Below are 17,042 nucleotides of genomic sequence, written 5' to 3' on the forward strand. Positions count from 1 at the left end.
TATCAGACTCGTGTAAAAGATATCAACTCCTATATGGTGATGGATATAGAAACATTCCAATAGTTGAACCTGGTTTTTCAATGCAACATCATTGCCTCCACTCTTTCTGTCGGTGGGATGTTACTCCATTGATGCTGGGCAAATCTACTGTACTAATTGTTATTTAGGCTGCAATTGCGTTTTGAAAACTATATACACATGTTCGAATAGATTCCATATGGATGTGTTAGGAATGACATGACGACATTCATGTTGCCATGGTCAGATAGACCTACAATTATTACTCATGCATTATCAGGGAGGGGTGTACCTTCTTCTTCTTCTTCTTCTTCTTCTTCTTCCAGTCTTCGCAGTATTGCAGCACGAATCAGTTACTGAGGGATCATGAAGAGCTGAGAAACAAGACTTTAGCTCTCAGTGTCACGTTACATACAATGTCACTGTCGGGCACTAAACACTCGGTCTTCAAAGTCTGTCCTTTGCTGACAGACCTAAGTGTGGTGATGTAAGCTAAACATGGGTCCTGACTTAGATTTTGTGAATGCAGAATTTATACTGGTGATCGATGCAAGATTCTAAAGCAAAATAACGCGAAAAACTTTAAAAAAAGTGACTGAAGTTCTAGGGCATGTTCAAACTGTTAAGTATTTTTGTTCGAAAATAACTGAAATCTTTTAAATATTCATAAAAACAAATGTCCAATGCAAAAATATGTGAAAACATTGCCGCTGGAATTTTTAGTACAGGCCGTTACCGAATGTAGAGCCAGCGGTACATGGAAAAAATATACCACTACTTTGCTGTCATGAAACAAATGACAATTATTAGATAGGTTTGAGTACATTAAAATATTAAAACACTCTCTAAATACATTCTACCCATAAATTACTAAAAAGAAACATAGTTACATATTAATTTAATCCTTGAATCCATGTTGACACAGAGATGAACAGTTTTCTTCAGTCACATATTGTCACTTGCTGGGAACATCCAGAGAGGGAAACAACTGATCCACAGAAAGCACATGGTGTATGCTGCAATCAAGCGCAGTTCAATCTATTGCCTGACTCAGGTGGACAGTGGTCTGAGAACATATTTTCTGGCTTATTATTAAGTGTCATGCGCTGATTTTTTTCAGTTTCATTAAAATACATATTGAATGTGATCTAGTAATGGAACAGTGTAACTATCAATGCCAGCTTCTCACTCAACAGTAATTTCAGCAGTTTTTGTGATCCAGACGAGGAAGTGGGTTATCCTGGAGAATCCACCAGGTATAGGTACGTCGCACTTGTCATAGATAAAGCTGGCAATGCCGATCTGCTTGTAGCCTTCTTTCAATTTGAGAACAAGGGCTCCGCCATGGTCATTCTGCAATGTAGAAAATTATTACCTTACGATATCTAGTAGACTTCTGCTGCTTATATTAAAAGTTTATGAACGATATTACACCTGGACCTATACAAAGGCCTCATCAGAATCTGTTTATTTAGCGATGACACAAGTAAGCTGATGGAAGACATACACAAACCAGTACCAGGAACAGTCTGGGTAATAAGTAACAGCATTATCACTGATTCCCAACAAACAACTTCCCTTCTTACAAAAAAGCTGTATTGTTAGAATTCAAGGTTCACACGTAGATATCAATGGGGTCCACTCTGGATGGGATTCCATATGTGACGTTCTTTTACATCGAGGTGCACAACAAACTGATATTGTACCAGCATGTGGATATGTTTGGCAAGAAAGATTAAGTGAAGTTGCTGTTTCAGCATTTTCAAAAGTCATTTCAATGACCTTGGCATTATTAAACTTAAGTAGCATTACTTATAGTCACTAATAGTACCTGAAGTTATTAGCAGGAACGTATGTACAATAGACAGTGGAAATCACAGTGATACTGCCACTGGAGTACTCCTGAAAATATATCTGCCCATATCTGCTTTTAAGCCCTAAATCCAGTCTCGAATCTGGGCCGATCCTCAGAAAGCTCGGACTACATTCTTCATTCGAAAATCTGAAACTGAATCGAATGCCTTAAGGAATCCAGGAAGCAAGTACTGTTCTACATTAAAAGTATCTGAATAAAAAAGAACGCAGTTATACAGTCAATATGAATTATATTCTACCGATGCCGATTGCCCTGTAAAATTGTACAATGGACAAAAACGAAATTTGTCCACCAGAGTAAAATTGCACTGGTACGAAAATTACGAGAGTAATCACAACTTTGTGGCTTTAAAAATATAAACGCAAAGCGACTCTTATATATTATTAGCCAGCAAATTTATATTTCTGCTAGAAAATAATCAGGTACCTATGTCTCTAAATTAAAATACCGTAATTCTCAGGCCATTTTGTTTGCTTCAAATTGCTATTGTCTCTCCACAGTTATCTTTGTCAGCAATTCTGTGCGGTTTCTGTACTTAAGCTTAATCCTATCATTTTTTTCCACGTAGAGGTTTATTCGTGTTCCATCCATGGGTGCAGCATGCGAAGGGTTCTGGGACATGTCTGTGAGAGCTGTCCTTTGCCTCAACTTATCTTTACTATAGATGTGACGATCTGAAGAATATTTTTAGCTTTTGTCCAAAAAGAAAGTTCTTGACGTATTCTTACATGTTTCTCGCAATAAGTACTATGACCTCTTTCCCGGAGTGTCCCCAGTTAATATTTTCCCACATATGTCCAGGCAGTCAAATAAGCCTGTGATCATTCGTACTGCCCTTCATGGCTGCTCTTGGTGATTCGTGTTGTTCAAATTCTCCATCCAAGATTCTACGGATTTCTCTGTGTGCGTCCTACCAACAAATTCTCAATACAGTCAAAAACATGTCTTCACAGCCCATATGAACGTGCTGTCGATGATAATATTATGTATATTGTTGAATCAAATAACTCTTGGAAGTCCAGAAACACTGCATATGTCTGAGTGCCTTGATCCATTGCTTTCAGAGATTCATGTGGAAAAAGAGCGAGTTCGACGTCAGCCAGGCGTCGATGTTTACAGAATCCATGATGGCCGGTATGGAGGAGGTCTCTGAACTTAGAGTATGTTCTGAGATTCTACAACAAATAGCTGCCAATGATATTTGTCGGTAAGTTTGTCGATTAGTTCTGATGTCTTTCGTGGACACAGCTATGACCCGAGCATTCTTCCCAGCAAACGGCATAGAGTTCTATTCGGGTGATTTTTCTATGTATAACGGTTAAAAGTGGTTCTAATTGAGCCGCAAATCTGGTATAGAAACCGACAGGGATTCCACAAAGCCTTGGAGCTTTAGTCAAATGTAACGACTTCAGCTGTTCCTCAACGCCACTGACGCTAATGTCGATATCAGTCGTCTTTGCACTGGCACGAGAATAAAATTGGGGCAGTACTTGTGAGTTTGCCTTTGTAAAGGAACACTTGAAACCGAAAGTTTCTGTTCGTGTCTTGCCCATGTGTTTCTGAGCACTAACTCTGATGCCACTAACAGCCTTTACATACGACCAATATTTCTTCGTGTTACGTGAAACTTCTTTGGATAATATTCTACTATGGTACTCACTGAAGGCGTCACGCATTGTTTACTTTAAAGCGAAGTGAGCACCCCTCTATGTACATCGGTATTCTATGTTTTAGATCTAAGATGCGGTTGTCTCTGTTTCCTTAAAAACTTCTTCACAGTGACCATACACCAAGGAACATGTCATCGACCACGGACTGTTGGGCCAGGTACATACTTATCCAAGGCATGGTCAACTATTCCCTTCAATTTGAGCCATAGTTGCTCTACATTCTCCTGTCCTGCGCAGAAAGAAACAATTTCTTCATCTTAATCTGTTTTACTGAACTTATAAATCCATAGAATTGTTTTTGTTGCCCTTTTTACACTGGTAATCGTTGTTGTTACAGCTACCTCATACGTATTGATACAAGTTTCACTCTAGACATTCTCAGGCATATCAGGTGTATTTGCTTCATTAGATCCAATATATAGTACTTCCGTCATGACTGGAATTTTGAACTATATGTTGTTGGTAGTTATCAGAGAAGGCATTTATTGATGTTTCGCAGGATGTCTTGTCACCTCTGCCACTAACAAAATTGTAATTATCCCCACCAGTTGTTGAATTGAAGTCTCATCCAGTGATTACAATATGATTGAGGAATTTACATATTAATGATCTAATGGTTCTCTCTCAAGTTTTCAGTAACATTACGAAGTGAGTTTGGTTATCAATACAAGAATCCAATTATAATTTATGACCAGTCCTGCTACTGAGTCTTGCCGAAACAATCTTGCATGCAGCTGCAAATTACTTCCTCAATGGATTTGAGTTTCTTGTGTGCTACACAGAATACACAACAGTTTCTATAAGCAAATTAATCGTTTTTTTCTCCTTGATATTAATAAAATAGCTGTCGATAATTTTAAATATTTGTATACAGAATTTCACAATAAAAAGTTATTTAGTTAGAAAAATCTGATTGTGAATATATTGTAGCCGCTGATAAATTGCTCAGTTTCGGTAGAACAAACTTGCATTATATAATTAAATTGTGAGAGACAGAGTAGGCAGACAGAGGAAGCATAGACCTCAGGGGAAGTTCGCAAGGCGTGGTGGGCATGCAGGGGGCCGACAGCTAGGAGTCAGCCGGTGGTGCGTGACTGAGGCGGATGTGTGTGAGGCTCCCAGTGCACCAAAGTTTTTGCGATGAAAGTTATGGAGTGGATGAATATGGAAACCGAACAGACCACCAGCAGGTGGAACGATGTTGCCATTATAACATGTTGGCTTTGCCAACTGTATCTGTGTGTGTGTGTGTGTGTGTGTGTGTGTGTGTGTGTGTTTGTGTGTGTGTGTGAATGGCAGACGCTACAATTACATCTCGGCGTCGGAGGACACGTAGGACAGCCTTCGGCACATCACCATAGCCAACAGTACTGCAGCTTCCTTAGTTTTGTAAAAGAGCAGGAGCAGTGAACGTTATTCTGAGAGAATATAATAATGAATCTTAATCTGTGATAATGTAACAATTAACGGTACCTCTTCAAATCAATTTTTAACCAGAGTGGTATTACCTGTATGAGCTTTTTCTATTTGGTCCTTTAATGAACTGGCAAACTATCAAGGTGTCATGTTGTAACTACAATGGAGACAAAACCTCAAAACAAAGCCATCAGTCTACCACAACACTTACAATCGAAAGCGTGTTTGCTACAACCAGGAACATACAGAAGCAAGACAAGTGATTCCTGAATCGATAATGCAGCTGTTTCTACAGCATCGAAAATTCCATATCATACGAATATTTCAAATTTCTGAAACTTTCGAGAAATGGAAACCACTAAATGACAAATTGATGCTGGTTGTTGGGTTTGAATGGGTGATCGGCAGTCATTTAACCTATGCATTTCATAACCTGTTAACAGATTTCCTCTCAGCATATGTCTAACATATGAACACATACAGATAGAAAAGGTTGACATTGTTACATTTCACTTGGGAAAGGCATATAACAGAATTGATGAAGCGCCTCAGCAAGTCTATATTTGCTATGCTAATGACGTCAGACGTAGGAGATACATATGTAAAAAAATGCATACTTTGCTTACTTTCATTCTGTAATATCATGTGTGAACATATTTTCGTATAACTTGTCAAATAGAGAAAAGGTTTTTAGAGTTAAAAAGAGTATAATAAGACTCATTTGTTTAGTAAATTCAGGAACATCATGTAGAAACCTGTTCATCGAACTGGGTATGGTAAACATTGCTCCTTAGTATATTCAGTTCTTAATGAAATTTGTTGCAAATAATATGCCTCTTTTGCAACCAATAGGTCAATACGCAGTGTCAGTACTAGGAAGAGAACAATGTACATAAAGACCTAAAATGGCTCATCTAGGTGCAAAATTGATCCAATAGTCATGAACACATATTTTCAATAGCCAGCACCATTAAAACTTTGTGATAAAACACAATTAAAGCAAAGTTTGAAACACGTTTTTGGCAGACAACTCCTTCTACTCTACAGATGAGTATGTTATAAGGAACTATTAGAACAGCTTAAGTAGAAACGTTAGATTCTGTTATGACATCAGTTGGTCACAGCAATCAAGATTAGGTATTTTGTGTATGATAAATTTATTACTCGTACTTAACTATGTTACCTTCTGACAGTGTATGAATTCTCCAAATATTATCAGTTCCAATTTACTGTAATGTAATCATATATTTTGACAAAATGATATGATCGTTTGGTATTGATGATCAGGAGGCCCAGTTCTGGGAAGTTTGGCCACCGGGTTTAAAGTCTTATTTAAGGTGCCGACACATTGGGCGACTTGCGTGCAATGATGACGAAATGATGATGAGGACAACACAACCCCTAAGTCACGAACTGAGGAAAACTCCAACTCAGCCGGGAATCAAACCGAGGCCCGCTGCATGATAAGTAAGCACGTTACCCCTCACCTAAGCAGGAAGTCACATGTTTTGACTATCTCTTGAGAAATGACAGGGGAAGTGAGTTTTATATTCAAATGTTCTATGCTTTGTATGTTATAATTTCTGACGTGTTCCGCACCCACGAGAATCATCGCATCCTTGGGTCTACGAAACGAAAATGGAATCTATTCTAACCTAATCGGTATGCCTGTCAATGACGGCTAACCGTTACACTACATTGCATACAGTGCAGTCCACGGCATTTCTCCCTCTCCTGGAGAAACAACGACTTGCTGTTTCTGAAGTTCTCATTGGAGCCGACTGCAGCACCCTGGATCTAAATCCTGTCAGTGAAGCTCGGCATGGCAATACTGGGATTCTCACGTTCCAGTCGTGTTGTAACATCCACTGCAAGATGACAAACATTGAAGGTAGTCGCTCTGACAAAGCTTCACAGTCGTCGAGGGGGTCTTCAGTTTCCTTGAATGAGGAGCTTCCAGAGCTGATCTGCTCCTCAGGACTCTCACATGACTGCTCACATGAAGTGCACGGACGACATCTCTGCACATTGGTCCTCTTGATGAAGGGGTCACAATCCTCGACTTTGTAAGTGGCATCTGAGAACCGACAAAGGATACGATACAGCACAAAGTAGATCTGGTTTAGTATCTTTTCCTGGAGTCCACCTTCCCACACAGCTATAAATGTCCATACGAAATCCGCCTGGCTGTATCGCACAGGATGGCCTTAGGCATTGTAGTGCTCCCGCTCTTTTTCGTGGGTGTGTTTAAGGTCTGTACATGAGTCAGCTATCTTGCTTCTTTCGTCCTGGTGATGTGTTTCATGCAGCTGTACTGAGTATTGTTGCAATGAAACGGGCGCTGTGTATCTGTTTTCATTTCTGTCTCACGACTGTGGAACAGAATGAATGTCGTGAAGTCTGTTTTCTGCTATGTTCAAGAGTGTTACACAGGGAATTTTGTATTCCACTCCTGTTTAACATCAGTCTGCATCTCCAATAGATCTTCCATAGTCTCATTAAAGTGTTCTGTGAGGCCAATCGTCTGTGCCTGGACAGGAGTCGCCATCCTGTGGGTGATATCGCAACATGAAGCTACCTCACATTCTAACCTCAACAAGGAAACCCTTCTATGACCAGCGTACTTCAAAATTATGTATAGTAAAAGGTTCATAGCAACTTCCAAAGCTTTGCCAAGTGACACTGCTTTGATGAAAATATAAAATGTGAGGTATTCAGCCAAAATAATTGTATGTCAACTTAGGGAACCTCCTCTAGATGTCGGTACTAGTTGGGTGCAATAGTGCTGCTGCGGGCAGAATTGGTACCAGACGTCCCGGAGGTAGCTGTGGCATGTGCTTCCATCGCTGGCATTCGTTACAGTAGCTCAGATAGTGTCTAACAGATAGGTAGAGTCGTACCCAGAGATAACTGAGACTAAGGCAGCCTTTACGAATTCCAGGTGATCAGATTTTGGAGTTCATGGAAAAATAGGAAAATAGCTGCCTGCATATATGTCTCGGGATGATAACCAACCTTTTCTGCCCCATCAGGTTACAGTAATTCTAATACGACGTTCCCTTTTTAATTGTAATCCTCCTTTGATCAGTACCTCCTTCTTCACTGTTGTTATGGTCCATCCCATTGGTGAATGATTAGCCAAATAAATATGCCAAGAATATTTTAATGAGTCAGCTAACTGAGAGACACACTTTCTCAGTTGCAGGTAGTTCATCTCGAATGTGGAGAGTACTGCGGAAGCACCTTCCTGAATACTAGAACTGAACCCAGTCCACAAATGCTAGCGTCAGGGAAACGTTCTGTCTCGGCTTTCTCGTTGTGCAACGCTAGTACTGCAGGAGATGTCAGAGACACCTTAAGTGCGAGGAAACGTGCTTGTGGCTCTCGTTAGAGGAAGACTTTAAGCCTCCCTGAAATACGCGCAAATGAAGTGCATTGGTGCAGAAAACAGGAGTTCCTTATAAATCGCCAGTAGTATGAGCACATTTTGAGAGAATTCCTGCACCGATCGAGGTGGGGCACTGCATCAAACCTCTATGCAAATATGTTGACCGAAGAATGTGACATTATCTGATGAAGTCTTGAGGAGAGAACCCTGTTTGACAAAATATTCTATATCCTCGCTTCTGTATGACTCATCGCCATTCCTGTTAAGTCAGACATGGACTCCATGCTGCACTAATGTACAAAAGGTCATAGGCCGGAAGCTTGGTGAGAGAGTGGGTGATCATCAAATTGATGGCGTTCAATAGGAAATGTTTTGCACTTTTTGAGATCGAATTATATTTTAAAATTTATTGCACTCTACTCAGCATGCCCAGAAAAATTAGTAAGCAGATAAGTTGAGCAAACTGGCAGTGTTTTCAACCCAAACTGTTTTTGACACATTAATAAAGAAAATAAGGGTAGTAATAGCAATTGCTGCAACCAACTCTGACAGTAAATTATGTAACCTTTAAGTCTATCTGAATTGGGTGGACCAAGAGGTCAGAGTTTTGACTTTCAAAAGTTCCCAGCAACTGCTATTGCCACCCTTCGTTTCTTTATTAATTCGTCAAAAACGGTTGTGCATTAAAATACTCCTAGTGCGCTCAATGCATCCACTTACTACTGTTGGCAACACTATATCTGAGTCAGACGAGACAGCGCACAAAAGCAAAACAAGCAACACGCTCTGGCAGTGAAGCGCTAAAGAGTGTTGTAACACTAATTGCAGTCCAGTAGACAGTAATAGGCATATTGTAAGCTGTGGTTTGACATGTGAAATATCTATTATAATGAGTGCAACTGTGTTCATTCGAACAGCACAATGCAGTCAATAGACAACATTCTTCAGTTGCAGGGGCAGCGGCTCCGGTTTGTGACTTATTACTTGAAGAAAGCTTGATTAAACATAGCTTTAATATGGACAATAAGAAATCTATTCACCCAGTTGTGTCCATTCGAAGTTTTAAAAATACTGGTGCTTTGAGTCAGGCGCAAGAAAATCCTATTTATTTAGTTTAAAACTCGAGGTGAACCATCATTATGGGCCACACATTTGGCAGAGACTTGTCCTAGACAAGAACTATTCTGAAAAGCATTTCTAGTGAAATTCTGGTCAATTGGTATACAGCAACATTTACATAAACAGACTTTAGGGTCCACAATCATATAACTCAAGACAGTGTTCTCTGTGCAAGAATTTCGAAAGGTACATAAAGAAATCACGTTAGTGGGGTGAACCGATATCTACCGACATAAACTGCTTATTGAAGGCTCGTTTACCTCACAATTTCAAAGCAAACTTGATCAATGTACCTGAAAATGATCTCGAGCAGTTTATGTTCGTCCTACTGACCTTACTCAGGATGTCATAAGGCACAGTAGTGAGCGTGGGAACAGTAACGCATCTCCACCGAAGCGAGAGGGACGCAAGTATTTGCTGCATAGCAAAGGCAACAGAGGTGGCACGAAGAATAAGTACAATCACAAAAACAATAGACAACAAAACGATCACGGCAATCAGTCACTTAACCGAAAATGGTGTCATAACGATAAAAAGCACTGAGGCCCTAAAATAATGCGAAATTGAGAAATACTAGGCAGGCACCACCACATAGTAATTTGAAATGAAAAGTAACAACAGTCAGCCGATTGTACAACGGCTAAATACGCATGCCCATCAATGGCAGAATTGCAATAAAAAATTGTGTATAGTGGACATAATGGACAGAGACCTGCTTGGTCTCCCTGTTCCATTGTGCTGGATTTGGCCGCAATACGCACTCCACTGCTGGCCATACGGTGGAGTGAGAGCAACATGACTCACGCTAATGGCAATGACGTTCAAAGCTAAACCTGTGGGCACTGTAGGAATGATCGAGAATGTACGCAAAATTTAGTTTACTAACAGCTGAGGAGGGGCAGCAGCCTTTTCAGTAGCTGCAGTGGCAACGATCTGGATGATTGACTGATATGGCCTTGTAATACTCACTAAAAGGGCCTTGCTGTGCTGGTACTGCGAACGGCTAAAAGCATGGGGAAACTACAGCTGTAATTTTTCCCGAGGGCATGCAGCCTTACTGTATGATTAAATGATGATGGCGTCCTCTTGGGTAAAATATTATCTTAGAAGAAAGATTAAGAAAAGGCAAACCTACGTTTCTAGCATTTGTAGGTTTAGGAAAAAGATTTTGTCAATGTTGACTGGAATACTCTCTCTCAAATTCTAAAGGTGGCAGGGGTAAACTACAGGGAGCGAAAGGCTACTTTCAACTTGTACAGAAGCCAGATAGCAGTCAGAAGAGTCGAGGGGCATGAAAGGGAAGCAGTGGTTGGGAAGGGAGTGAGACAGGGTTGTAGCCTCTCCCCAATGCAATTCAATCTGTATATTGAGCAAGCTGTAAAGGAAACAACAGGAAAGTTCGGAGTAGGTATTAAAATCCATGGAGAAGAAATAAAAACTTTGAGGTTCACCGATGACATTGTAATTCTGTCAGAGACAGCAAATGACTTAGAAGAGCAGTTGAACGGAATGGACAGTGTCTTGAAAGGAGGATATAAGATGAACGTCAACGAAAACAAAACGAGGATAATGGAATGTAGTCGAATTCAGTCTTGTGATGCTGAGGAAATTAGATTAGGAAACGAGACAAAGGACGTTTACTATTTAGAGAGCAAAATAACTGATCATGGTCGAAGTAGAGAAGATATGAAATGTAGACTGGCAATGGCAAGGAAAGCGTTTCTAAAGAAGAGAAATTTGTTAACATCGTGTATATATTTAAGTGTCAGGAAGTCGTTTCTGAAGGTCTTTGTATGGAGTGTAGCCATGTATGGAAGTGAAACATGGACGATAAATAGAGTGGACAAGAAGAGAATAGAAGTTTTCGAAATGTGGTGCTACAGAAGAATGCTGAAGATTAGATGGGTAGATCACGTAACTATGAGGACGTACTGAATAGAATTGGGGAGAAGAGGAGTTTGTGGCACAACTTGACGAGAAGAAGGAACGGGTTGGTAGGACATGATCTGAGGCATCAAGGAATCACATATTTAGCATTGTAGGGCAGTGTGGAGGGTAAAAATCGTCGATGAAGGCCAAGAGATGAATACACTAAGCAGATTCAGAAGGATGTAGGTTTCAGTAAGTACTGTGAGATGATAAAGCTTGCATAGGATACAGTAGCACGGAGAGCTGCATGAAACCAGTGTCAGGACTGAAGACCACAACAACAACAACAACAACAACAACAACAACAACAGTATTTATATTCCCAAAACAAAGAAAGACATAAATTATGCTAAACAAGATATTTATTGAATACCGTAAATAAGGGAACAACTGAAAAAGATTCTGGTTGGCAGAAGTGAGTCTAGTACCCTCGCCCTAAAAATGTGCATAACGCAATCTAAATTGATCTGACGCTAAGAAGACTTTGATTGATCAAATCTACTGGAGTTTTTTTCATATATGTGCATCATATGGCGATTGAGATCTGTATAGCTTGACAATGCCGGTGCGGCAGTGCATTACCGTGTTGGCTCCATCCGGCGATGTAAATTGCACCTGGGTAGAAGTGTGCGTCGGTGATGAGACGTGGAGGCGGCAACTGCAAATCGAGCGCGGCTCGCAAAAGAAATATAAAAATCTTATGGTCTAGCGATCAGGATGACGGATCACAATTAACTGTCTACCAGAACGCTGAAATCACAGAAGATTTCAGTTTCTGACACACCCATTTTCTGGTCGTACTAAGGACCAGTTTGACTCACATATACGACAGAGCGCACAAGGATACCCAGCGTCAAAACTGGTAAACCAAAGACGAATAAGTGTGTCCTCGGCAAACGAGTACTCAGAGACGTTTGAAGTCACACTGTCAGTACAGTAAGAGCTTCACCACAGGCTCCCCAGTCTAAACTACTCGCAAGTGAAGTCAGTCTCAGGACAGGTCCCACGTACCAACCACACATGCCAGAGCCTTGACTGGCAGTGTTTCCCAGACCAAAGTCCGGCCCCAGAGAGCTTCGCATCTCTTCAGGAAAAAAATCCGTTTTCCTGCAAAGTGCACGAACGATACCGCCTACACGCCATCTTGAGCCAATCGCAGGGCTCTAGAGGCACTAAATCTCCCTCCCCTATGACAAAGCAAACTCCTGTCGAACCAGGGCAAGAGCTAAGAGACGTGCGTCTCTAGGAAAAAAGAAGCCGCCATTTCTGCCTTTTTTAATATTTCGCAGAGGGGGAAGATGATTTTCTCTGACGTCGCGTCGCTTCCCATGGTAACAAGCAAACAGATACAATCTTAAAGGTCTTGATCTAAATCGCCTTTGGCTTGGAGCTTCTTAGTCCTAGCTATTAGGTGTAATAAAGATTCTATTTCTGAAGGTTTCTCAGACACCGGAGTTACTTGTACAACCGAGGCAGCCAATGGATGTGGGTCACAGGCCTATGTGCAGAATCGGCAAACACGAAAACTTGTGAACTTTTATCACGCATTGGCTCTGCGCACAATGCCCGGCTTACAACTCCATCGTGTAGACAGGAACCTTCAGCCTGTTGCCCCCAGCCCAGCCTTCTGCTGGCGCCACGCCATGTAGCTTGGCATTGTTCTGCTGGAGACCTTTCTCGACAATGGTCTGCTTTGCTGCCCTGTACGGCTGTGAGCCTGTTCGGCAAGATTTACTGAGGGATGGGCTAGCCGCCAATTGCTTCCCACTCCCAACATGCCGTTTCTACGAGTTAAGAACCATAAAAATACCTCACGTTTTTAGCGCCTTACCAGGCTCCATCAACATCTGCTTAGGCTGTTAACTTTATTATGGCTCAAGGTGCCTCAGGTTCTAATAAAATCTTTAATAATCTTCCGTATGAGGAAAATAGGTGAGAGAGTAACATCTCCTCTCTCAACATATCAATATTGAAATAAAGTGATGGCCTTGGCATATAGCAAGATTTGCTGGATGAACAGCGGTCATGTCTGAAGACAGATAGAGAAGTTGTGCAGGCCATAGTAGAAAGAACCATATGTGACATACCTGTCAATATTATCATAGGCACAAGAGGTTCTACAAACGAAATGAACGTAAAGAAAATTTCTCAGGCCCAAAAACTAACGACGTTTTGTGTGAGAAACTGTAGGACGACAGGTGCTATTGGTGCCACATCGCAACTGATAAAATACCAGGTTCAGGTTGTAATAATGGTAGGAGAGGAAGCCATTAAAAGCACTTTTCTCTGAGGACTCTCGGCTGAATGCATTCTGAGTTGCGAGTTTCTCTGGGAGTTGATAGCGAATATTGACCTCTCCAAAATTGACATACGCTTCAGCAAAGAGTCACTGGTAATGGGGACAAAGGAATACACGGAAAATACCGCCAAAGTATCTAAATTACGCGTAGGGGCCAAGTGTGTTACAAATCTGCAATACGATGTATGATGAGGGATTCTGCTATTCAGACACTGGGGAAAATAATTTACATCAGGTGGAACAGCTGATTACCTCGAAAACACGAGACTCATAATACCTTACTAGCAGCCAACAAGTCGAATTTGGTCAGCTTCTATATAAGTACTTCGAGATCTTTCCTGACAAACCAGTATCATCAAGGGACACAAGTACAATACCTCACAACACTTTTGTCATGCCAGTTACCCTGTACTGTGGACCAAGAAGGAGCCAGTCACCAAGAAAATAAGGAAAAAGCCGAATGGGGAATAATAGAACCTTCCTGGTCACCATATAGTAGTTACTGTAGCTAAAACCAGTGGGAATATCTATGTGGTTTTAGACTATAGAGACATAAATAAGATAACTGTACTGCTTTGCACCAAACTGGAGAATCTGAAAGAGCAGGTACAAATATTGTTTTTCATTAGATATCTAACATCAGTAGATTTAAACTCATTTTGATGGCACATTACATTAACTAAAACTTGTAAGAGTGTACATCACTCATATTTTGTAGTAGACGCTACCACTTTAGAGTACTACCATTGAGTCTGAACGTTAGATCAGATGTATTTATAACAGCACTTGATACAAAGCTTGGCCCAATAGAGTAACATTATACTTAGATAACTTACTTATTGCTACCCCAACATCACAAGAGCACGTAGATATTTTAGAGAAGGTACTGCAAAACTGTCCAGAGCAGGTGTGACTGCAAGCCTCGATAATCGAGATCTGGGAGGCACCAAATCAAATTCCTTGGACATGATATTTTGACCTTAGGCATCATTGCTGCTCCCAAGAAAATGCAAGTGACTGAGGAATTTTCTCAGCCAAGAACAAAGAAGCAGTTAAAGGTTTCCATTGGCGTTGTGTTTTTTTTCCTGGCATTTTGTGCCCAATCAGATTTTGAATAGTCAAGAGCTGCTGGGATTACTAAGCAAAAACGCACCGTGGATGTGTTGAGCAGAACGCCACACAGCGTTTGCAACAATAAAACAAGCCTTGTTGGAAGCAATCCTGATGTACCACCCAAACATGACAAACTAGTTCTGTATTGCAGCAGACCTTGTTCACATGGGCTAGGATGTTGTCTGTTCCAAATATATAAAATGAACAGTTGCTGAGAAATACAAGCCATCAGTTTTTCAAGTCGAGTGCTCACAAGTTGTGAGAAATCCTAATCAATAACGGAGTTGGAGCCTTAGCGGTTGTTTGGACCATTAAAGGATTCCATTTTTACATCTACAGTAAACCAATGATAGCACACTGTGATCATCAAACTCTGAGCTTTTTGTTTACATGCAAAATTGTGCATGACACGTTGTCCCAGTAGGCTCTATCCTTACAAGCGTAAGAACAAAGAATAACATGTATCAAAGCATATGACAACATGGTAGCAAATCCTTTACCACACCTACGGCGCGGTATGGATGACCTTACTGATCTAACAGGCTTCTAGATACTTAGGGGTCAGATACATAGGTAAAAGTCTTTGCAGATGTGTAAAGACATGGCCGAATTGCAAAACTCAGATCCGGCTTGGAATTAGGTAAGATAATTCTTGTCCCAGGACCCTGTGTGAACCCTAAGCGAGCGATGTAAAATAGAAAATTCAGTCCTATTCCATAGGAGGGATGTAAACACAGATGTGAGATGCATGCGTATACCACAGTCGTGCATGAAATATTTCATCTGGCACATACACATGACTTGGGGGATATACGAGATGATAAGTGTGTGACAATCATAAAAAGGTACTGTCGTGCCAATGACCTCAGAAGACAAGTACAAAGCACAAAACGAACATGTGAAATATGACAGAAGACGAAGCCCATGAACAGATCAAAAGCACTGAACGTTTGTACCCGCGAGCGTCTGCGCTCTATGAATTTACCAGCGATAGGAAAGTAATGCGACAACGGTGCGTTTACATATAAAAAAATTTGCGTAGTGCAAACCGAGATATGTTCAGTAAATGTGGAAGATGTGTGAGAATACAGCGCCAAGCCAAATAATCTTCAGAGCTGTTCCTGAACAAGCAATAATAAGTTATAAGTTAATTAGTGTGTAGTGATGTACTGTAAACATTTTCCATGGCTACGCATCACAGAGCTGCACAGTGGAAAGCAGTCCAAGTTCGTGGGAAGGAGGCAGCGACACGCTGGCCGCATCTGATACGTACGCAGCCGTCGCCCAGGGGTTCCAGGCTGGACCAGTGCTGGTGCCGGGCGTTTCTCAACATCGAGGTCGAGGTAGAAAAACTTCGCCTACACCGTTGGAACCTTCACACGACGGGAGAGATCTCCAAAAAAATTAAAATATATCCATTCTATAGTTGGAAAGCCAAACTCATCGGAGAAAAAACTTAAATTCTTGTAGCCAAAAATAATTATGCACTCATGTCTGACCTGTATATTTCCACACAGCTCTAAAATGTTACCATAATAGCTCTAATCGAATGTAATGTTTTACACGTGCTACACAAAAGTAAAATCTGAGCAAACTGGGACTGGAGATACGCTCTTTCCTGTTTTTTCGAGCGGTTTTTTCTGTTAACTGCGCCCTAGTAAGAGGACCACAAACTTTCTAACGATTCACTCTAATAAATCTCCAGTCCAAACAAGTGTCGTGTATAGGAACAGCTGCAAAACTGTGTACCGTCACGCAACCTTAAAAAATACGCTGCAATAGTATTCTCAATAAAAAGTAGCAGCAAGTACTAGTTTATAAGTTTCAAAATTGCAACGTGTAATAACGGTAGATATGATGAAATTACACGCAAATTTTTATAAGATGAACATTATCCAGCGAATTACATACATGTTGCGTGTAAAAATCTGTGGACAATGATCGTACCATGAATTGTTAGTGATTAAGAGTCATGAGATATTATTTATGTATGTGTGTGTTATAAAAAACAGGAACTCTAATGGAATGTCCATTATAAGGTATACTCAGATGTATGTATAGCCATTTCAGGTAGCCATATAGCATCCCCATGTGAATTTGCCACAACCATTCTTGTATTTGTGACGAATTGATGAACTGAGTAACTTTAATAAAAAAAACTCTGTACAATGTAATAACTAGTGGAAAAGAAAATCAGTGAACATGGGGCATAAG

General features: G+C 40.7%; 2 protein-coding genes across 2 annotated transcripts in view; both read right to left on the minus strand.

Annotated features, from left to right (window-relative positions):
- The window catches only part of LOC126291855 (brachyurin-like), a 508,030-nt gene that overhangs the window by 370,885 nt on the left and 120,103 nt on the right, over nucleotides 1-17,042 (minus strand). The window lies entirely within an intron of this gene.
- The window catches only part of LOC126291856 (serine protease 3-like), a 79,566-nt gene continuing 63,256 nt past the window's right edge, over nucleotides 733-17,042 (minus strand). Inside the window, exon 5 of the mRNA XM_049985578.1 lies at nucleotides 733-1,371. Within this exon, the coding sequence (XP_049841535.1) occupies nucleotides 1,204-1,371 (168 nt within the window). The 3' untranslated portion in view covers nucleotides 733-1,203. The remainder of the gene's footprint in view (nucleotides 1,372-17,042) is intronic.

This window comes from Schistocerca gregaria, chromosome 9, assembly GCF_023897955.1.
Source record: "Schistocerca gregaria isolate iqSchGreg1 chromosome 9, iqSchGreg1.2, whole genome shotgun sequence".
Classification (NCBI taxonomy): Eukaryota; Metazoa; Arthropoda; class Insecta; order Orthoptera; family Acrididae; genus Schistocerca; species Schistocerca gregaria.